Raw genomic sequence first — 16,394 nt, 5'->3', positions numbered from 1 at the left:
GTTCCTAAGCTTTATCAATTGGGGAATGGCTCCAATTTTTATAAATTTGGATTCTCTATATATCTGAGAAATGAGACCTTTATTAGAGAAACTCCCTGTAAACAACTTTTCCCCAATTTCCTGCTTTTCTTTTAAATTTGGCATGTTTTTGTACAAGAGCTTTTAATTTCATGTAATCAAAATTATCCACCTTACCTCCTGTGATCCACATTATCTTTTGTTTGATCATATTCTCTTATCCATAGATCATGCTCCCTTAATTTGCATATGTTTATGCAAATTTTATGTTTAAATCATGTACTCATTTTGAGTTTATCTTGGACCTTGCTGTACTGAGAAGAGCTAAGTCCATCAAAGTCAATTTCCTGGGTCTGCTCACTTCACTCATCATCAGTTCATACAAGTCTTTCCAGGTTTTTTATACAGAAGTTATTCTTGGCAAAAAGGACCACCTCTTCAACTGAAATGGAAGTGTGAAAAAAAAAAGGGGGAAGATGTCTATGTTATGTCAGATAAAGAGATGATAAAAGCTCACAGCAAATGACCTCAGTTTTTCAGGGAAGTATAAAGTGAGGTCCTCAGCTGAGCAGATTGTGGGAAAGAATGCTGTAGGATGCTAATGAAGAACCCAGGAGGTTTAGAACAGTCCCTGGAAAGTACAATAGCAAATTAGTTAAGCAGAAATAGGATGATTGCCTTGTTACAGCTGAGATTAGATAGTACAAATTTGTAACGGACCCAGTCAGCATGGCTTTATTTTCTTATCCAGTTCCATTTATCAACACATGAAATAATTGATCTAAAATTCTTTTTCTTCTAGGGTACCTATACTGTTTAGTTCAGAAATTAAAATGTATTGTATAGCAAGTTGTGACAATGTTTTTTGTCATTTAAAAAAAAGAGTAGTTTTCTTGTGTTATTACTCACCTTGGGATCTGCTCTTTATTTTTATTTTCTCTCTTTCTCTTCCAGAATTTATCACAATTGATCACTTCTAGGTATTGAGTTCACTCCCTTGTGATTAGCTATGCTTTAGATTCCTTTTGTGAAATAGCTAAATACGTTCACATTTGATTACATACTGCTCTTAATATTTGGTCTTTCCAGTTTTTCCTGTTTTTTATATATGCTGGAAATTTTCTTTCATAGCAAATCATTGGTGAATATGGAATATCACCTAAAATAAATTAGATATTAGAATCAGAGCTGGAAGGGACCTTAAATACCATCTAGCCCAGCACCTTCATTTTACAGATGGGTTTTCACAAGAAGCAGAAAGACTCAGGGTTTTGATAAAGGTCACACATTTAGTGTACCTTAACTAATACAAAATGTTTCCGTTTCTACTGTAATGGCCTCTTGACCTGCATATGAATTAATTCCTTAGGAAAAAATACTGAAATACTGAAAAATATTGAAAATCTTTTTCATCTACCATGTAAGTTAACTCTTCTAAAATATAAAGATTTAATCATTCCCTAATGTAACCTACAACAGAAAGTGACTATTGGGGGAAGAAATGTCTACTAGAGGTAATATTGGGCATATTGGCTTTTTATTGAGGCAGCTAGATGGTCCAGTGAATAGTGCACTAGATCTGGAATCGGGAAGACTTAAGTTCAAATCCCATCTCAGATACCTACTAGCTGGGTGACCCTGGGCAAGTCACTTGCCTCAGTTTCCTCAACTATAAAATGGCAATATTAATAGCACCTATCTCACAGGGTTGGTGTGACAACCAAGTGAAATAATAGCTGTAAAGTACTTCACACTGAGCTAGCAGAAACATGATAAATGCTTGTTCCCTTCTCTTAGTGATAAAAAAAAAAATTGATGTAATCATTCCTTTCAAATTCTGTTGGAAGGATACAGTATGGAAAGGGTGGGAGGTTCCTAAATGGAGCATGCTTGCATCTACCTAGTAACTCCAACTGCATATTATACATTTTTGAACCAGAAAATCATAAAATATTAGAATTACAAGGGAACTCAGAGTTCATCTAGTATAGGGTTGAATATGAGCCATAAAGATTTTGTAAATGATCTCTGAATCCATATGTAACTCTATAAGTAAAACGGCATAGACTGACTCAAAAAAGCAAACTGGTCTGAATAATATCTCACACACATGTATGACTATTTTTAAATGCATATAGCTATTGTGATTAGTAGCAATAATAATAACTAACATTTATTGAGAGCTTTAAAGTTTGCAAAGCACTTTACACAAAAAGCACAAATTCATTTAAAGGTATCACTGAATCTGAAGTATATTTTTAATCATAATTTTTTCCATCAATAGATCATAATAAATAATGTAACATCTCATTAGAGGGGTATTGTTGGTAAAAAAAAAAAAAAAAAAAAAGTTAAAGAGTCCTCATAATTGAAAACGTTGGCAACCACCATTCTAGCACAACCTAGTACTTTTACGAAAAAGGAGAATGTCTAAACAAGGTCAGAATAGAATAATCCTCTGCTAAAAGAAATGATGACCATGGAAAGACTTGTACAAAATCATGAGCAGAACCAGGAGAACATAGTATACAGTAGCAGAAATATTGTTTGAAGAACCATTTTGAACAACCAAGTCATTCTGACTATTATAAATACCCAACTTAACTACATGGTGCCATGAAGGAAGATGCTATCTGCATCCAAAGAAAGAACTGACATATATATGTGTGTGTATGTGTGTGTGTATATATATGTATACACACATATACATATATAAACACATACATACATATTTGTGTCTAATGGTAACCATCTTGGGGGAAGGATTAAAAGAAAGGTTACATGATGATTTTATTGCATGTTTAAAAGGAATATCAAGTTGTACATAATAGATGTGCAGTTTCAGGAGCAATTTTCTTTTTTTTATTCCACTTTGTTATGGAAATGTTTGTGTTATTTCCTAAGTTCAGAATTTTTGAAAATGAGGCTCAGGGAGGTGAGGTTCCTGGCTCACAGACCAATGGAAGAGAGGTCAGGATTAGTCATGATGTGTCATGACTCCCACCTGTCCTCCATCTGCTACACCCTGTTTGCCATCCTTTAGAGTTCATTTTTCTCCATCAAAGCTATAGAACTTATTACTGTGCTTAGCCTGGCTTAGATTTATTATTACTTTTTATAATTATTATTATATTACTATTAATTTTCTTTATGAACTTGCAATTATAACACGAAATCTTGAATCCATTTTTGTGGAACTGCTAAATTACTATTAACTTGATGATTCCATTACAGATCTGTATTCCAGCCATCTCAGTGACTCTAATAAAAAAAACCAAAACTGCTCTATTGGTGCCAAATGCTCTGATTATTTCAACAGTCACAGAAAGGGTATGTATGAGACATATGTAAGTCATTATTTACTCGTCTACCTCTTCCTTCTCTTCTGACTTAATGGAGATCACCTAATTCCAGTATTCTAAACTATGGTAGATTTCCATCTTTAGTATCATCATCTAAAACTGTGAAAACTTCACATGCTGATAACATTATAAGAGACCCTGAAGCGCTAAAGTCAAAATTTCCACATGTTAACATAGTGTTGCAACCTTGTTACTTAAAAGTCTGGGAAGGGAGGGGAAAAACTAAATATAGTTGTTGCTTGTTTGCATCTGCTAAATTTTAGCATTTTTTATATCATCCATTTACATGTCTATTGTTTTAAAATGTCTGAAATCTCTCTTTTCTCCTTTAAAAACTGTATTTCATAGCCCTTGGTTATTCCTATGAAATACTAGGTTCAATCACTCATCACTTTTCTCAAAAACCTATAATTTGAGGAAGGAGACAGAGAGTCAAAATATATCCTAATAAGTTCAGAGTATATGAATGCCACTGCATAATTTGTTTGCCACTCCTTGACATTTCCAGTATAGAGATCTGTCCTCTCTCTCCCTGTATTGTCTATGGATAAAAAGTCTTAATCATAAACCAGTGATGAAAGGATTCTCCTGAATTGAAAGGGGACAGAATGATTTATTGAATTTTTTTGTTTATGTAGTTTTTCCTAAAATTGAGTCCATCATTCCTAGTAATCCTTTTCTCCTAAAGTCAAATGTTTCAAAAATGCCTTTGTGGTTCTTCTGATTATATTTACTTTACATATCGTACTTACAAGCAATCTTTCCCTTAAAAGTTCCTTACACATGAAGCAGAAAATCCATGAGTAATTTAGGAAGGAAACAGCTTATTATAACTCCTGGAAATATTTCAATGTAGAATGCTGGTTTGGGGAAAAACAAGTAGTCTCATTTGACTGGAATATAGACTACCAAAAGGCAAGTCTAGATTTTAGTGTAATCCTAAAAATTGTTCAATGTCTCTGAAAGAAAACTTTTAAGGGTATCTAACAGATCTCTTCTCAAGGTGTATAACCTTTTCATCTATGGTTCAGAATATTATTTCTTTTTGTCTTGAGAATTATATAGAAGAGCTAGGTGCTGGGACCAATCGATAAAGGTTCTTCATTATTTAGGACTTTTGTTGTTGGGTAGTAGGAGAGAGAAAAATGAGATGGGTGCAGGAAGAATGAAAAGGAAGAACAAAAATAATTGAGTAAAAGAGAATGTCAATGTGCACATAACTTAAATAGAGAGAAAACATGAGCCTTTCTGAACTATGGACTTTTACCACTTTTCAGCGTTTATGACAGTTTCGGTTGGTTTGTTTCACAGTATATATTCGTTTCCTTGCTGTCCAGAGACACAACCTACAAGTTAATAAAATCAGTATGCAAACACCTAGACGTAAGTATTGACTTCTGTTATTATAAAATGTCCCCACCCCCTCTTTTCTCCTCTAAAAAAAGTATTTTCATGTCCCTTGGTTATTCCTATGAAATCCTGTGTTCAATCACTTTTTTCCAAAACTAACAATTTGAGCAGGGAAGAAGGTAAACATAAAGAAAAACCACATCTTGATAAGTTAGGAGAGATACCATTGTTGCCTTTTTTTGTATGCTGTTTCTAAGTTAGGACTGTAGGTTTAGAAATGGAAGGGACTTAAACTGGAAGGGTCATCTACTTCAACATCTTCATTTTACAAATGACAAAACTGATGATTGTAAGAGGTAGCTACCTCAAGATTATATAGGTTGTAATTAGCAGAGCTGGAATTCTGACTTCAATGTGAAAGCTTTTTCCAATGCACAATGGCACAAATGCCTCCTTGTAACCTTATGGTATTTTATTTTTATATCAATGATTTTTAGAATACAAGTGTGGGCAACAGCCCCAACCCTTCATCTCCTGAAAACAGTTTCCGGGCTGATCGTCCTTCATCTTTGCCTCTGGTAAGATTATATACATCATTGTCTGGAAAATAACTAAAAAATGTCCAACAGATATGACTTTCAAGGCATAGGGAATAAATTAAATAATCAATGACTTAAGTGTGAAAAGCTAGCAGTAGTATAAATTTTAAAATTCTATGCTCCAATAAAAAATTTCAGAAACCACTCCCTTTCTCTTTACAAAATAAATGACTCATCTGTAGATAGGACTTTCTACAGCAATAAAGGGGCTACATGGACAGTATTTGTACTGACAAAGGGCCCTTTCCGGCAATTCTTAAGTTGGTGAGTTTCTCCTAGAGCCTCCACTTTGAGTAAGGGCCCAGTTGAACCACGCTTCAACTCTGGATTTTGCCACCTTGCTTCAGCTGCCTTCTCCTTTTACCTCTGCAGGCCCCTTCTCTCACTGATGAATTTCTCCCCAAAATCTCCATTTTAAGTCTTCTTCCTATTCCTAAGGATTATAAGAGGAAGTGATAAGGAGGGAGTATATTCTAACCATGGAGGACAGTCTATGAAAAGACTGGGGTGGAAGAGGGTGTAGACTGCTGGTTTGGGGGAAAGCAAAGAGTCGCATTTGACTAGAATATAGACTACCAAAAGGCAAATTAAATGAAATAATTTTGGCAAGGTAAGTGGGAGCTAAATTTTGCATGGCCTTAAATGTCAAGCTAGGAAATGTATATTTTTCTCCTAAAGGCAACTGAGAGCCAGATTTTTTTCTTAGGAAAGGATTGTCATGGTCAGACCTGTGCTTTAAGTTTATTTTTAAAGTTATGTGGAGAAAAAAACTGAAAACAAGAAAACCAACTAGGATGCTATTATAATAATACAGTGAAGATGTCATACGGACCTGAATTAGAATTCTAGCTTTCTAATTAGGGAGAAAGGGAAAGATGTAAAAGATATTATAAAGCTATAATGAAGACATAAACTTATTGAATATGAAATGGGAAGTGTCAGGAGTGACTCTGAGGTTGCAAAAGTGGTTTTATAGAAAGATGGTGGTATCCTCAACAGACATGGGGAAATTTGGAGAAGAGGTATTTTAGAGAGGAAGATACATAGAATATGAGATGCCAATAGAACATCCAGTTGGCAAAAAAGGCATGAAGCTCAAGAGAGATTTTAGGACTAAACAATAGATCTGGGAATTTTCTGCATAGAGAAGATAACCATGGGTTCCTATACTTACTTATGAGCTGATGAGATTACCAAGAGAGGGTATAGAAAGACACCAGAGCCCATGATAGACCTTAAGAGAACACCCATGGTTAGAGATGGGTGATGGAACTCGAGAAGATAAGGTCAGATAGGTAGTAAACAAACTCATTGTTCAGTCATGTCTGACTGTTTGTGACCTCATTTGGGGTTTTCCTGGCACAGAGTGGTTTGCCATTTCTTTTCCAGCTCATTTTTTAAAGAGGAGGAAACTGAGGCAAACAGGGTTAAGTGACTTGTCTAGGGTCTCACAGCTAGTGATGCTTGAGGCGGGATTTGAACTTCAGGTCCAGGGCTCTATCCACTGAACCATCTAGCTGCCTTAGTAAAGGCACTAGGAGAGATCAATACTATGGAAGCCAAAAATGAAGACAGATATAGGGTGGAGGTGTGTTCAAGTGTCAAAAGCCACAGAAAGGATACAGCAATAAAGAATTCATAGCTATTTTTGGAGATCACAGTTTTAGCTGAATATTGAGGTTAAAAGCCAAACTGCAAGTGGTTGAAAAGTGAGTGGAAAGTAAACTGGAAGCAGCAAGTCAACATGATTCTCCCTGGGGGCTTGGCTATAAAAGAGAAAAAGAAATAGAAGATGGTCCCTTGCAGAAGTATCATGTAAAGGTTTTTTAAAGATGGGGAGCCAAAAGAGAAAAAAAGATTACAACAGAGAATATGATCAAAGGAAAGAGGAGATGGTCTTGAATTCCTTGAGAAAAGGAGGAAGCATGATCCAGATAAGCGGACAGGATCTGGATAGGGTGATTGATGTACAAATAGAAGGGAGGGAAAGTAGAATGAGAACTTGAGGGCAGGGTAGATATAAGGGGAAGAGAAAGAGAGACAGTGGCAAAGAATAAAAAGCCCCTTTTAAATATAAAAAAATGTACAAAATCCCACACAACTATGACAATAACTATATTGCATGTTTTGGTTAAAATAAAAAAGACAAAATTACAATTCTTGTTGAACATGTAGACTCTTTGCCCTGCAGGAGTTCTTGGATTACAGGGTAGGAAGCACAGACCTGGACAATAGATATTCTTTGAGTTTATTATATTCCCCAAATTTGAGCAAATAAATAAATCAGAAGGGGAACTCTCAGGGATCTTTCAAATGCCACTGCTTCCCCTAAATTACATGAATACTGAAAAAGGCCAGAGTTATCTTTGTCTTGGTACAATAACACAGGAACAGTTTCCACATAATTTGAGGGAACCAGTAACATATGAAAACCCCTGAAATTTCCCCTTTTGACTTTTAGCAATTCCATTAACAAAATTAATTTAAAATGCCAGGAATCAATGACACTACTTTATTCTCTCTTGTTTAGACCTTCCTTGGAGAAAGTTTAAGTCTTAGGTCATTTTTTTTTCCTTCTGACTGACTTTACCTGAAAAGGACACAGTAAAATAATATGTTGCTTTTAAGAGGCTAGCTAATCCCCATTTTTTCCCTCTTCTACTTCTCTTTATGGTAAAATTTCACTGCTCACTTTTCCGTTTAGATAGTCTAGCTTGCCTTTGGTAACACCACGTCTTTCTAATAATTGTTTCAAATGGTAGAATTCCTTACTATAAAGTGTTCATTAGACCTTTATTAAATTGTTATTGAATATGGGAAAACTTAAATTTTAGCTTGCAAATTTCTTCTTAGGCATCTATAGCTTTGAAAACACTACATGCTGTTTGTCTACAGACATAAAGCTAGGGGCCCACAGGAATTCAGATGCAGCAATTCTATACTAAATGATAAGTTAGAGAAATCTCCATCAGTGTAGAATAGATCTATTTTATCCATTACATGGGTCATCTGTAAATATGGAAAGCAAAGATATACAAAAATCAGGCTATTTAATAAAGTAAAATTAGTCCCTTAACTTATTCTTTCCCTTCAGGATTTCAATGAGTTCTCAGATTTAGATGGAATGGTTCGGCAAAGAAGGCAAGCAATGAATGAATACAGCAGTTCTGGATCTCAGACTCCTGAATCAGAAAATTCTCAAGGTCTGGAGAACATTGTTGTGATGGACAAAAATTCAGGTTCTCTGCATAAGGTCCAAAAATAAAAGAAAAAAAAAGATTTACATTCCTAATTAAGGGTGGATATAGAGTTGGTGGGGAGAATTGATGAGTAATATTTTCAACTTCACATATTTTTTCTTTTAAAATGTCATAGAGATGCTGTTTTTTCTTAGCTTTCCCAGTATTTTTCAAGTCACCATCAAAATATTTCTAAGTCATTGGAAGCCAGACCAATAGAGGATTTTCTCCCTGATAGGATGACTAATTTAAATGCACACCTGAGGCAAATGTGCACCTAGCCTGATTTTGTTTTGACAGATTTTCATGTGATGGAGTCCCAGACAGTTCTGAAAGTTATTAAGGGGGAAACAAAATCAGTTCGTTCAGAATCTCTTGTGAATTGTGTGCCTAAAGGAAAAGCCAAGAGTCTTCCAGGATACAGTAAGAATAACAGGTGTTTTCTGGCCATCCATTTGTAACTGCTGAGGTCTCAATTGTCCAATGTGGAACTATTCTTTGCCTTTCCTTCTCTCCTTCTCCTTTTGTGAGCTTTTAGGCTACTTGTTTTGATTCCTTGAAAAGGTGAGAAGTCATTGGATTTGTTTTTGCATGGGAAAAAAATTTCAACTAACAGCTAAAATGACATTGGGGGAACTGTTTTTTCTGCCTTCTATGGCAAGCAGAAAAAGAAATGCATTTCTAAAGTACTAATTAGGCATGTGTGTGCATGTATCTATTAGGAGACTGACTATAAAGTATTGTGTTGGGCTGAGTTTTAAAGCCAGTTGTTTTCAACAGGTCAGTCAGGAGCCTTTGGATTCTTCCATAAATTAAGGTCCCAGAAATGTCTGACACTCCGCCACATTCTCATACTCTATGCAGTTGTGTAAGTACATGAATTGACTATGAGTGACAAGGAAAAGATCTAAGATACTTCCATATCTTGTCAACATTAATCTTTACCCTCAGTTGTTTATACCACCCTCTTGACTCTTTAAACCTTATTTCCCATCCCATTCCTTTTAGTTAGTTTAGCAGAAGTTAATTTCTTTATAAACATACTCTTTTTAAGGAAATAGGGGGAAAGGAAGGAAAATTAAAATGCAAGTATGGTATAGTAGAAAAAGCACAATCCTGAGAATCAGAAGACTTGGAGTCATGCTGTGACACTAATTAGTTATGTGCTTATTAAGTGATTCCTTAAGGAAAAGAAACTACACAATTCAAATCGTTAGACTTCTCGCTTATCGCTCTGGTAAAAGAAGAAATTGCAGCAAATAGCTAAAATGACATCTAAAGGGACTTTAATCTATGTTTTCTATGTCCCCCCCAACTGCCAGGAAGGTTGAAATGTATTTCTAAATACTGTAGATGTATATGCAGATAAACCAGAGGGCAGATTGAGGACCTGACAAGTGAACTCTGTTCTCCCTCTTAATTTGGAAGCCAGTGAAATTTAATTAAATGAATATTGGACCAGAAATCCCAAGACCTGAGTCTGATTCGTGTAGCTCTTTCTTTAACAAACTTTCATTAATGAATGCATTAATGGCCCAAGACAAATCTCTTGACCTGTTTAATATCCCAACTAAAACACTAATTATATGACTGCAGGAAAGTCACTTTAGCGATCTAAGTCTCAGTTTGCTCATTTGTAAAATGGGGATAGTAATACTTGTGCTGCCAACTTTATGAAGTTATTGAAGGAGAACTTGGTAAAAATTTAAAAATCTATGTATGCTCTTATGGGTTTTAAGTTGAGCTTTTTTACATTTTAAATCAACTTTTCAAACTGATTTCCAGATAGATTTACATTATGGACACTGTACTCTGGTCGATAACTTCAAGCAGTGTTTTTCTTTTCTTTTGCAGTGTTTGTGCACTTATCTTTTCTACCTTCTACATGAGACACAGAATCAATGCTCTGGAGGAACGGCTTAGATCAATAGCCTCTATGGTTGATTCTCATGAGTAAGAAAATATCTCAGTACTGTGATTGTCTCCCATTTGTGGTTGGACGGTGCTTGACTAGGACTGTTTAATAAATATTTGTTAAACTCATGCTTTACATGAGGACCATTGCTAGATCCTGAGAGCTGGGAGGTGAAAAAGGGGATATAAAAATAAAGTTGTGGTCCCTCTCCTGTTGTGTTGCTGGGGTACGCCAAAGAGCAAATCCAGCTATATGATTACATCTTTTTCCAGAGTGGAAACTCCCTAAAAAACTATTAACATACCCTAATACCCAGAGGTGACCTGAGCATTTCATACACAACCTGAAGTACATGAGTTGATCGTGGTCTCGTTTGTTAACAAATGTAGTGCTCACGGTTGCTATATCAGCTGTCTCTTACTTGGCACAAATAAATACCAGTGTTTTTGCTCTCTTTTCTTCCTTGAATGCCTCACTTTTTTTTGTTCTTGCAGAAAAAAACCACCACATTCCTTGGGATCACAATTAGAAATCAACACTGAGACCCTCTGTTCGGAGTTAACAGACAACATAATAAAACTAGAAAAGGTAGCTTTTCACTCCTATATGCATGGGCCCTAAGGTTAAATGCCAGGTGTTGAACATTGTCAAGCCTATAGTAATAACTCTAGGCTTTTCCCTGGAACTTGTTCCATTTCCAGAGTGTGCTTTTCTTACTCATCCTATGTTCAAGAAAGCTGGCAGCATGATGATGACGGTATAGCGGCATCACTGCTGCCAAATGAAGTACACGAGTGTCCTCTTAGAGACAGTCTTGTCCAGGATTTGTACAGATGTCATGCCTGATATACCTTATGGCTTTCTTCCTAAATAGATATCATACCTGCTACATCATATGCTTTTTCTCCTTCCTAGGCTGTTGATATTTTATTTCCATTTTAAAGATTAAAAATACTAAGATTCAAGAGAAGATTAAATGACTTTCCCTAGAGTGACATTTAAGTGTCAAAGGTAGAATTCAAACGTGATATCCTGACTCCAGGTCCAGTTTTCACTATAATCTTAGGCCTCTATAAAAAAATATATATATATACCTGTTTCTTTCGAAATTACTTTTTTGAATGACTACAGAAGGCTTAAGGGGGAAAAAAAAAACACTCCCCAAGGAAGATGAAAAAGAAATAAGATGGTATTGGTGAAATAAAGATTTTAGTCATATCCTTAGCACACTTCAAACTACTGCTCCATTTAAAGCTAGATTTTACCATATCCTGAGGCTATATTAGCAAGATATGGTTGTTATTCAGTCATAGCTGACTCTTCATGACTCCATTTGGGATTTTCTTGGCAAAGATATGGGAGTGGTTTGCTATTTCCTTCTCAAGCTCATTTTACAGATAAGGCAACTGAGGGAAAAAGGGTTAAATGACTTGCCCAGGGTCACATAGTTAGTAAGCATATGAGCCTGAATTTGAACTCAGGTCTTCCTGACTCCAGGCCCAGGCTTCTATCTACTTTGCCACCTAGCTGCCCTATATTAAGATCATGTTACAAAATTCTATAATCTTTCCCTTTATCCCCAGGCAAATCCTTTTTTTTTCCCATTTCTACTCAGACCCTTTCCCAGGACACAAAACTTCTTTTAGATCTTAAAAATTTTAGAGGATAAAAAGAAACTTAAAGCCAGGTGGTCTTGCTGAAACACAAAAACAAAAGGGAAAGTTAATTGAACCCTGATGAGAACCTACAACACATCTTGTCCACTTTGGTATTGGTGACATGGAAGAGACCACTACTCAAGGAATCACAATTCTGTTGCTTGCTAGTTTTTCCATATCAGGCAAATCTTTAGCCTTGACAATCTCAGTTTCTTCATTTATACAATACGAGTGATATAATCTATCCAAAGATAGAATGCACTGCCTCAGAAGCCTTCTCAGGGGAGGCCTCTAGTTGGGTATGTTATAATGGGGATTCCTTTTCAGGTATGGGTTGAACTAAGTAACCCCTGAGTTCCTTTCCATCTTCAAAACTAATTGAGTCTGTAACTCACACCTGAGGTCTTGAGAATCAAATGAGAAAATGTGTGCAAAATGCTTTACAAGTTTCAAATATAAAGTAGCAATCGTTATGAAGTTGTTATTGTCATAAAGTAGAAGTAGTTGTTATTGTTATAAAAAGCTTGTCCTTAAGCCTTTATTTCATAGAGTATTTGAGAGGCAGGTCTTTGAGATCAATCTACCTTGCCAAGCATTTATTAAGCACCCACTATGTGCTGGGAATACGAAAAGGAAGAAATGACATGGTTCCTAATGTCAAGATGAAAACCAGATTGGAGACATGTACACAATTAAGCATAACTCAAGGTAGAATGTGATATGGACAGAGAGAACCATGGCATACTGGAAGAGTAGGGAACACGGAGTAGAAGACCTACATTCAAGCCCCACCTCTGCTAGTTACAATCTGTGGAATCACTTAAGATTTCTGGGTCTCAGTTTATTCCTGTAAGAGCATTGCCTAGATGACCTCTAAAGTCCCTGCTAGCTTTAAATATATGCATGCTTGTGAAAATTTGAGGCAGGAGAGATGGTTTTCTTTTTATTATTATTTTTCAGCTAACAAAAATCTTTCTTCTCATCCTTCTACCTCCCCACCTCCCAAAGAGAAAGAAAAAAAAAAAACCTTTTTAACAAATAGGCAAAGTAAAGCAAAACAAATCCCCACCCACACTGTCAAAAAAAAATGCATGTCTTAATCTGCATGCTGAATTTTCAACTGAGGAAATCAGAGAAGTCGTCAGATCAAGTACAAACTGGGATTTCAGTTGAGGTGAAGAAGGCAGAGCATCAAATTAGGACATAATCTGAAACAATTGTGCTTGGTGCTTGGAAAATGAGGGTGCATGATGTCAAAAGTTGTTGTAATGGAGCTATTCAGAAAAACTGCTTGTCTTCGCTGACTTTTTTTTCAATCTCAAAACAAGCTGTAGGGGTGTTCACCTTTGTGTTGCATAAAAAAAAATGGAGTTAACTTTTTCTCTTTCCATTTATTCTCTATGCCTCTTTCTCCTAGCAGTGCATTCTTCCTCCCTAGGAGATCACAGAGTTCAGGTAAACTAAATGGCAATGAACATTGCTTTATGCAGTTCATGTATTTCTGCAAAATAAATAAAAGGTTTTGTTTTTCTATTTTTTTTGTAGTGGTGAGATGAAGTGGGAAAGAGAAAAAATTTCAGTTAATTTAAAAAAGAAAATTTAATTTAAAAAAATCATCTATGATTCAGGTGTGGGCTTTCAAAGATCAATTTCTTCATATGAATATGTAATATGTAATGTTATTATAATATATGATGTCATAAGTAATACTTAGTAATATCAAGACCTTATTTAATTCATTCTCATGCCTATATAGGTCTTTACAACTATTTATTCCTGTCTATTGTCTTTATTTTCAGTTCTTATTTCATATGTTTATATTCATGTCTGCTTTGATCCTCCTTTCTAATTGAGAAAGATCTAATGATTTCACCTAAATAGTTGTTGAAAAACAATAATTTGCTTAAGGCATAAAAAAAAATCTTGCTTTGAGGAAACTATTTGGCCTTAATAGTTCTACACTGGATGCTTTTGTCTAGAGTCTATCTCCCATGTCTGGAAAGTTCTCCTTCCTCACCTTCCTGTTTTTGAGTATCTGGTTTCATTCAAGATTCACCTTGGACACTACCTCCCGTTCTTGATTCCCCTCAGTTGTTAGCACCTTCACACTTCCATGAAATGATTTTATACTTATTTATGGGTATAATGCTGTTTCTCCATATTGGAGTGTAAGTTCATTGAGAGCAAGACCGGTTTGATTTTTCTGAATTTCCAGCATCTTGCACAGTGTTCAGTGTATAGTAGGCATTTAATAAATGGTTGTCAAATTGAATAGAATGGACAACAGTATGAAAGAAGAGCAAAAGTGCAAATCTTAGAGTCAGATGACCCTAGTCATGGCTATATCAATTACTATGTCCATGGGCAAGTCAATTAACCACACTGATCCTCAGATATATTTAGTGGGAATAACGGTATTTGCATGACCTATAATACATGAATTTATGGTAAAGAAAGCTCTTTGTGTGATTATTATTATGTTTAATAATAGAAGTCTCTTTTCTATCATTTTTAGATACAAAACAACTTACAAAGGCTGCTGGATAATGGTGACTGACTTACCTGGTTGCTTGGGGCCAACTTAACGCTACACTTCTAGGAAGCAACTCCACTACTCATGGAGGGCACTCTGCTGGACAGAGACACTGATTAATTGGAATCCAAAGCCACTTTTGCACTTTACAGTTGCTGTCTAAGGAAAGTGGGAAGTGATTTGGTTATTGTGCAATAAATGTTAACGTTGACTCTGAGGGTCTTCACTGCTGCATCATGGAGAGAATGGACCTCATTTCCTTGGAAATATCAAAAGAGGCTGTTGGACACAAGAATGCCTTTGGGTTTGGATGACTGAGGTTCAACAGTGACTGTACCATCAGCAAACATGCTCCACTCTGATTTATTTCTTCCTTTCCACACTTTCTTTATTTCTTAAAACTCCTCGCCTTCAACCTTAAAATTAGGCAATAAGTTTAGAGCTGTCCACAAATAAAAGGAGCTGCTTCATAAAAAAAATAATAATTCCCCCTAGCTGGAGGTGTTCAAATACAAATTGGATCTGTGATTTGGATAGGGATTGGAATAGGTTACCTCTCAAGTTCCTTCCATGGCTACTGTCCTGCGATTCTTTTTAAAGTGCCTAATAGGTGCTGCAATGAATTAACTAAGGTACATTTTTTTTAAAAAGCCCTAACCATAAATGATGCTAAATACACAAAACAAGCTTGAAACAGATAGTTAAATTTTTTCTCCTCTTTCTCTATCCTGTTTTGAAAAAGCTATGCATTTCAGTTTCTCAATAGGTGTCAATAATAACTATAGACAAAGTGGATTTACATACTCAGCTGGCTTTTTCCTTTTCTTGTACTAACACCTGTTTCTAAGTGATTTTTTTCCCTAAGCAGGATGTGGTACTGGAGCCCTAAATTAAAATTTGCCGTTAGAACCTAACTAATTTAAAAAAAAAAAACATGACAATGATTTTTGCACAGAAGATAAAACATTGAAGGTAATTTTTGGATTTAATACAGAAATCCAGTTGACCAGATAATAATGGACTTTTCTTCTTTGTTATGTAAAATTAAGAAATTGCTGGTGGTTTAATATCTTCTATTTACTAAGTTTTCATTATGTACCATAAGATCTGTAAGTATAAAATATTCTATTTGTAAAACACACTTTAATAATCATTTCTATGAAATGTATTTTATTGTTAAATCAAATAAGCTAATAAATAAAATGAGTTGGTTGCCTCATTTATATTTGATAGCCCACTGGCAAAAATTGTGTACTAGCAGCTCTTAATGTGTGTTGATATGTAAGGATGGAGGTTGATTGAGTAAATTAATTGAACCAACCCATTCCACCTAAAATAATTACTAAGTATTCTTATATGATATACTTATCTGTAAGAATGCATCTTTATTGTTCACTAGATGTCAACAAGGCCTGCAATTCTCCCTAGGTATGACAGAAAGTCTGGATTGGCTGAGTGATTAAGATCCTATATAAAACCAGGAGCTAGTTCAGAACCTGAAGGATTTGAGTATTTCCCAGACTCCTGGCATTGTTAAGGAAAGAGTGTTCTAGTTAAACCCCTACAAGGAAATTCCTTGGGGGATGAGCATCTTGGCTTCTTCACCACTCACTACCAACAGCTCATGGTTCAGGAGAATCTTGTGAACTTAAAGGGTCCAAGAGGACTTTGTACTTCTCATCTCCTATCAGCATCTTAGCAATATTCCCAGGATAGCAGT

At 35.6% G+C, this 16,394-nt stretch overlaps 1 protein-coding gene across 5 annotated transcripts in view; it reads left to right on the top strand.

The window, feature by feature from the left end:
- Positions 1 to 14,891, top strand: part of GRAMD2B (GRAM domain containing 2B) — an 82,724-nt gene extending 67,833 nt beyond the window's left edge. For 2 of the 5 annotated variants that reach the window (XM_072597222.1, XM_072597224.1), the window contains exons 6-14: positions 3,253 to 3,348; positions 4,692 to 4,763; positions 5,228 to 5,308; positions 8,424 to 8,532; positions 8,869 to 8,991; positions 9,349 to 9,436; positions 10,423 to 10,521; positions 10,978 to 11,071; positions 14,657 to 14,891. In XM_072597222.1, coding sequence (XP_072453323.1) covers positions 3,253 to 3,348; positions 4,692 to 4,763; positions 5,228 to 5,308; positions 8,424 to 8,532; positions 8,869 to 8,991; positions 9,349 to 9,436; positions 10,423 to 10,521; positions 10,978 to 11,071; positions 14,657 to 14,698 — 804 coding nt within the window. In that variant the 3' untranslated portion in view covers positions 14,699 to 14,891. Of the gene's footprint in view, positions 1 to 3,252; positions 3,349 to 4,691; positions 4,764 to 5,227; positions 5,309 to 8,423; positions 8,569 to 8,868; positions 9,005 to 9,348; positions 9,437 to 10,422; positions 10,522 to 10,977; positions 11,072 to 14,656 lie in introns of those variants that run through there. The other 3 variants (XM_072597221.1, XM_072597223.1, XR_011964434.1) reach the window with 2 other exon arrangements.
- The last annotated feature ends 1,503 nt before the right edge of the window (positions 14,892 to 16,394 follow it).

This window comes from Notamacropus eugenii, chromosome 3 (genome assembly GCF_028372415.1).
Source record: "Notamacropus eugenii isolate mMacEug1 chromosome 3, mMacEug1.pri_v2, whole genome shotgun sequence".
Taxonomy (NCBI): Eukaryota; Metazoa; Chordata; class Mammalia; order Diprotodontia; family Macropodidae; genus Notamacropus; species Notamacropus eugenii.
Note: the sequence above shows the minus strand (reverse complement) of the source record. Positions and strands in the feature narration are given on the sequence as shown.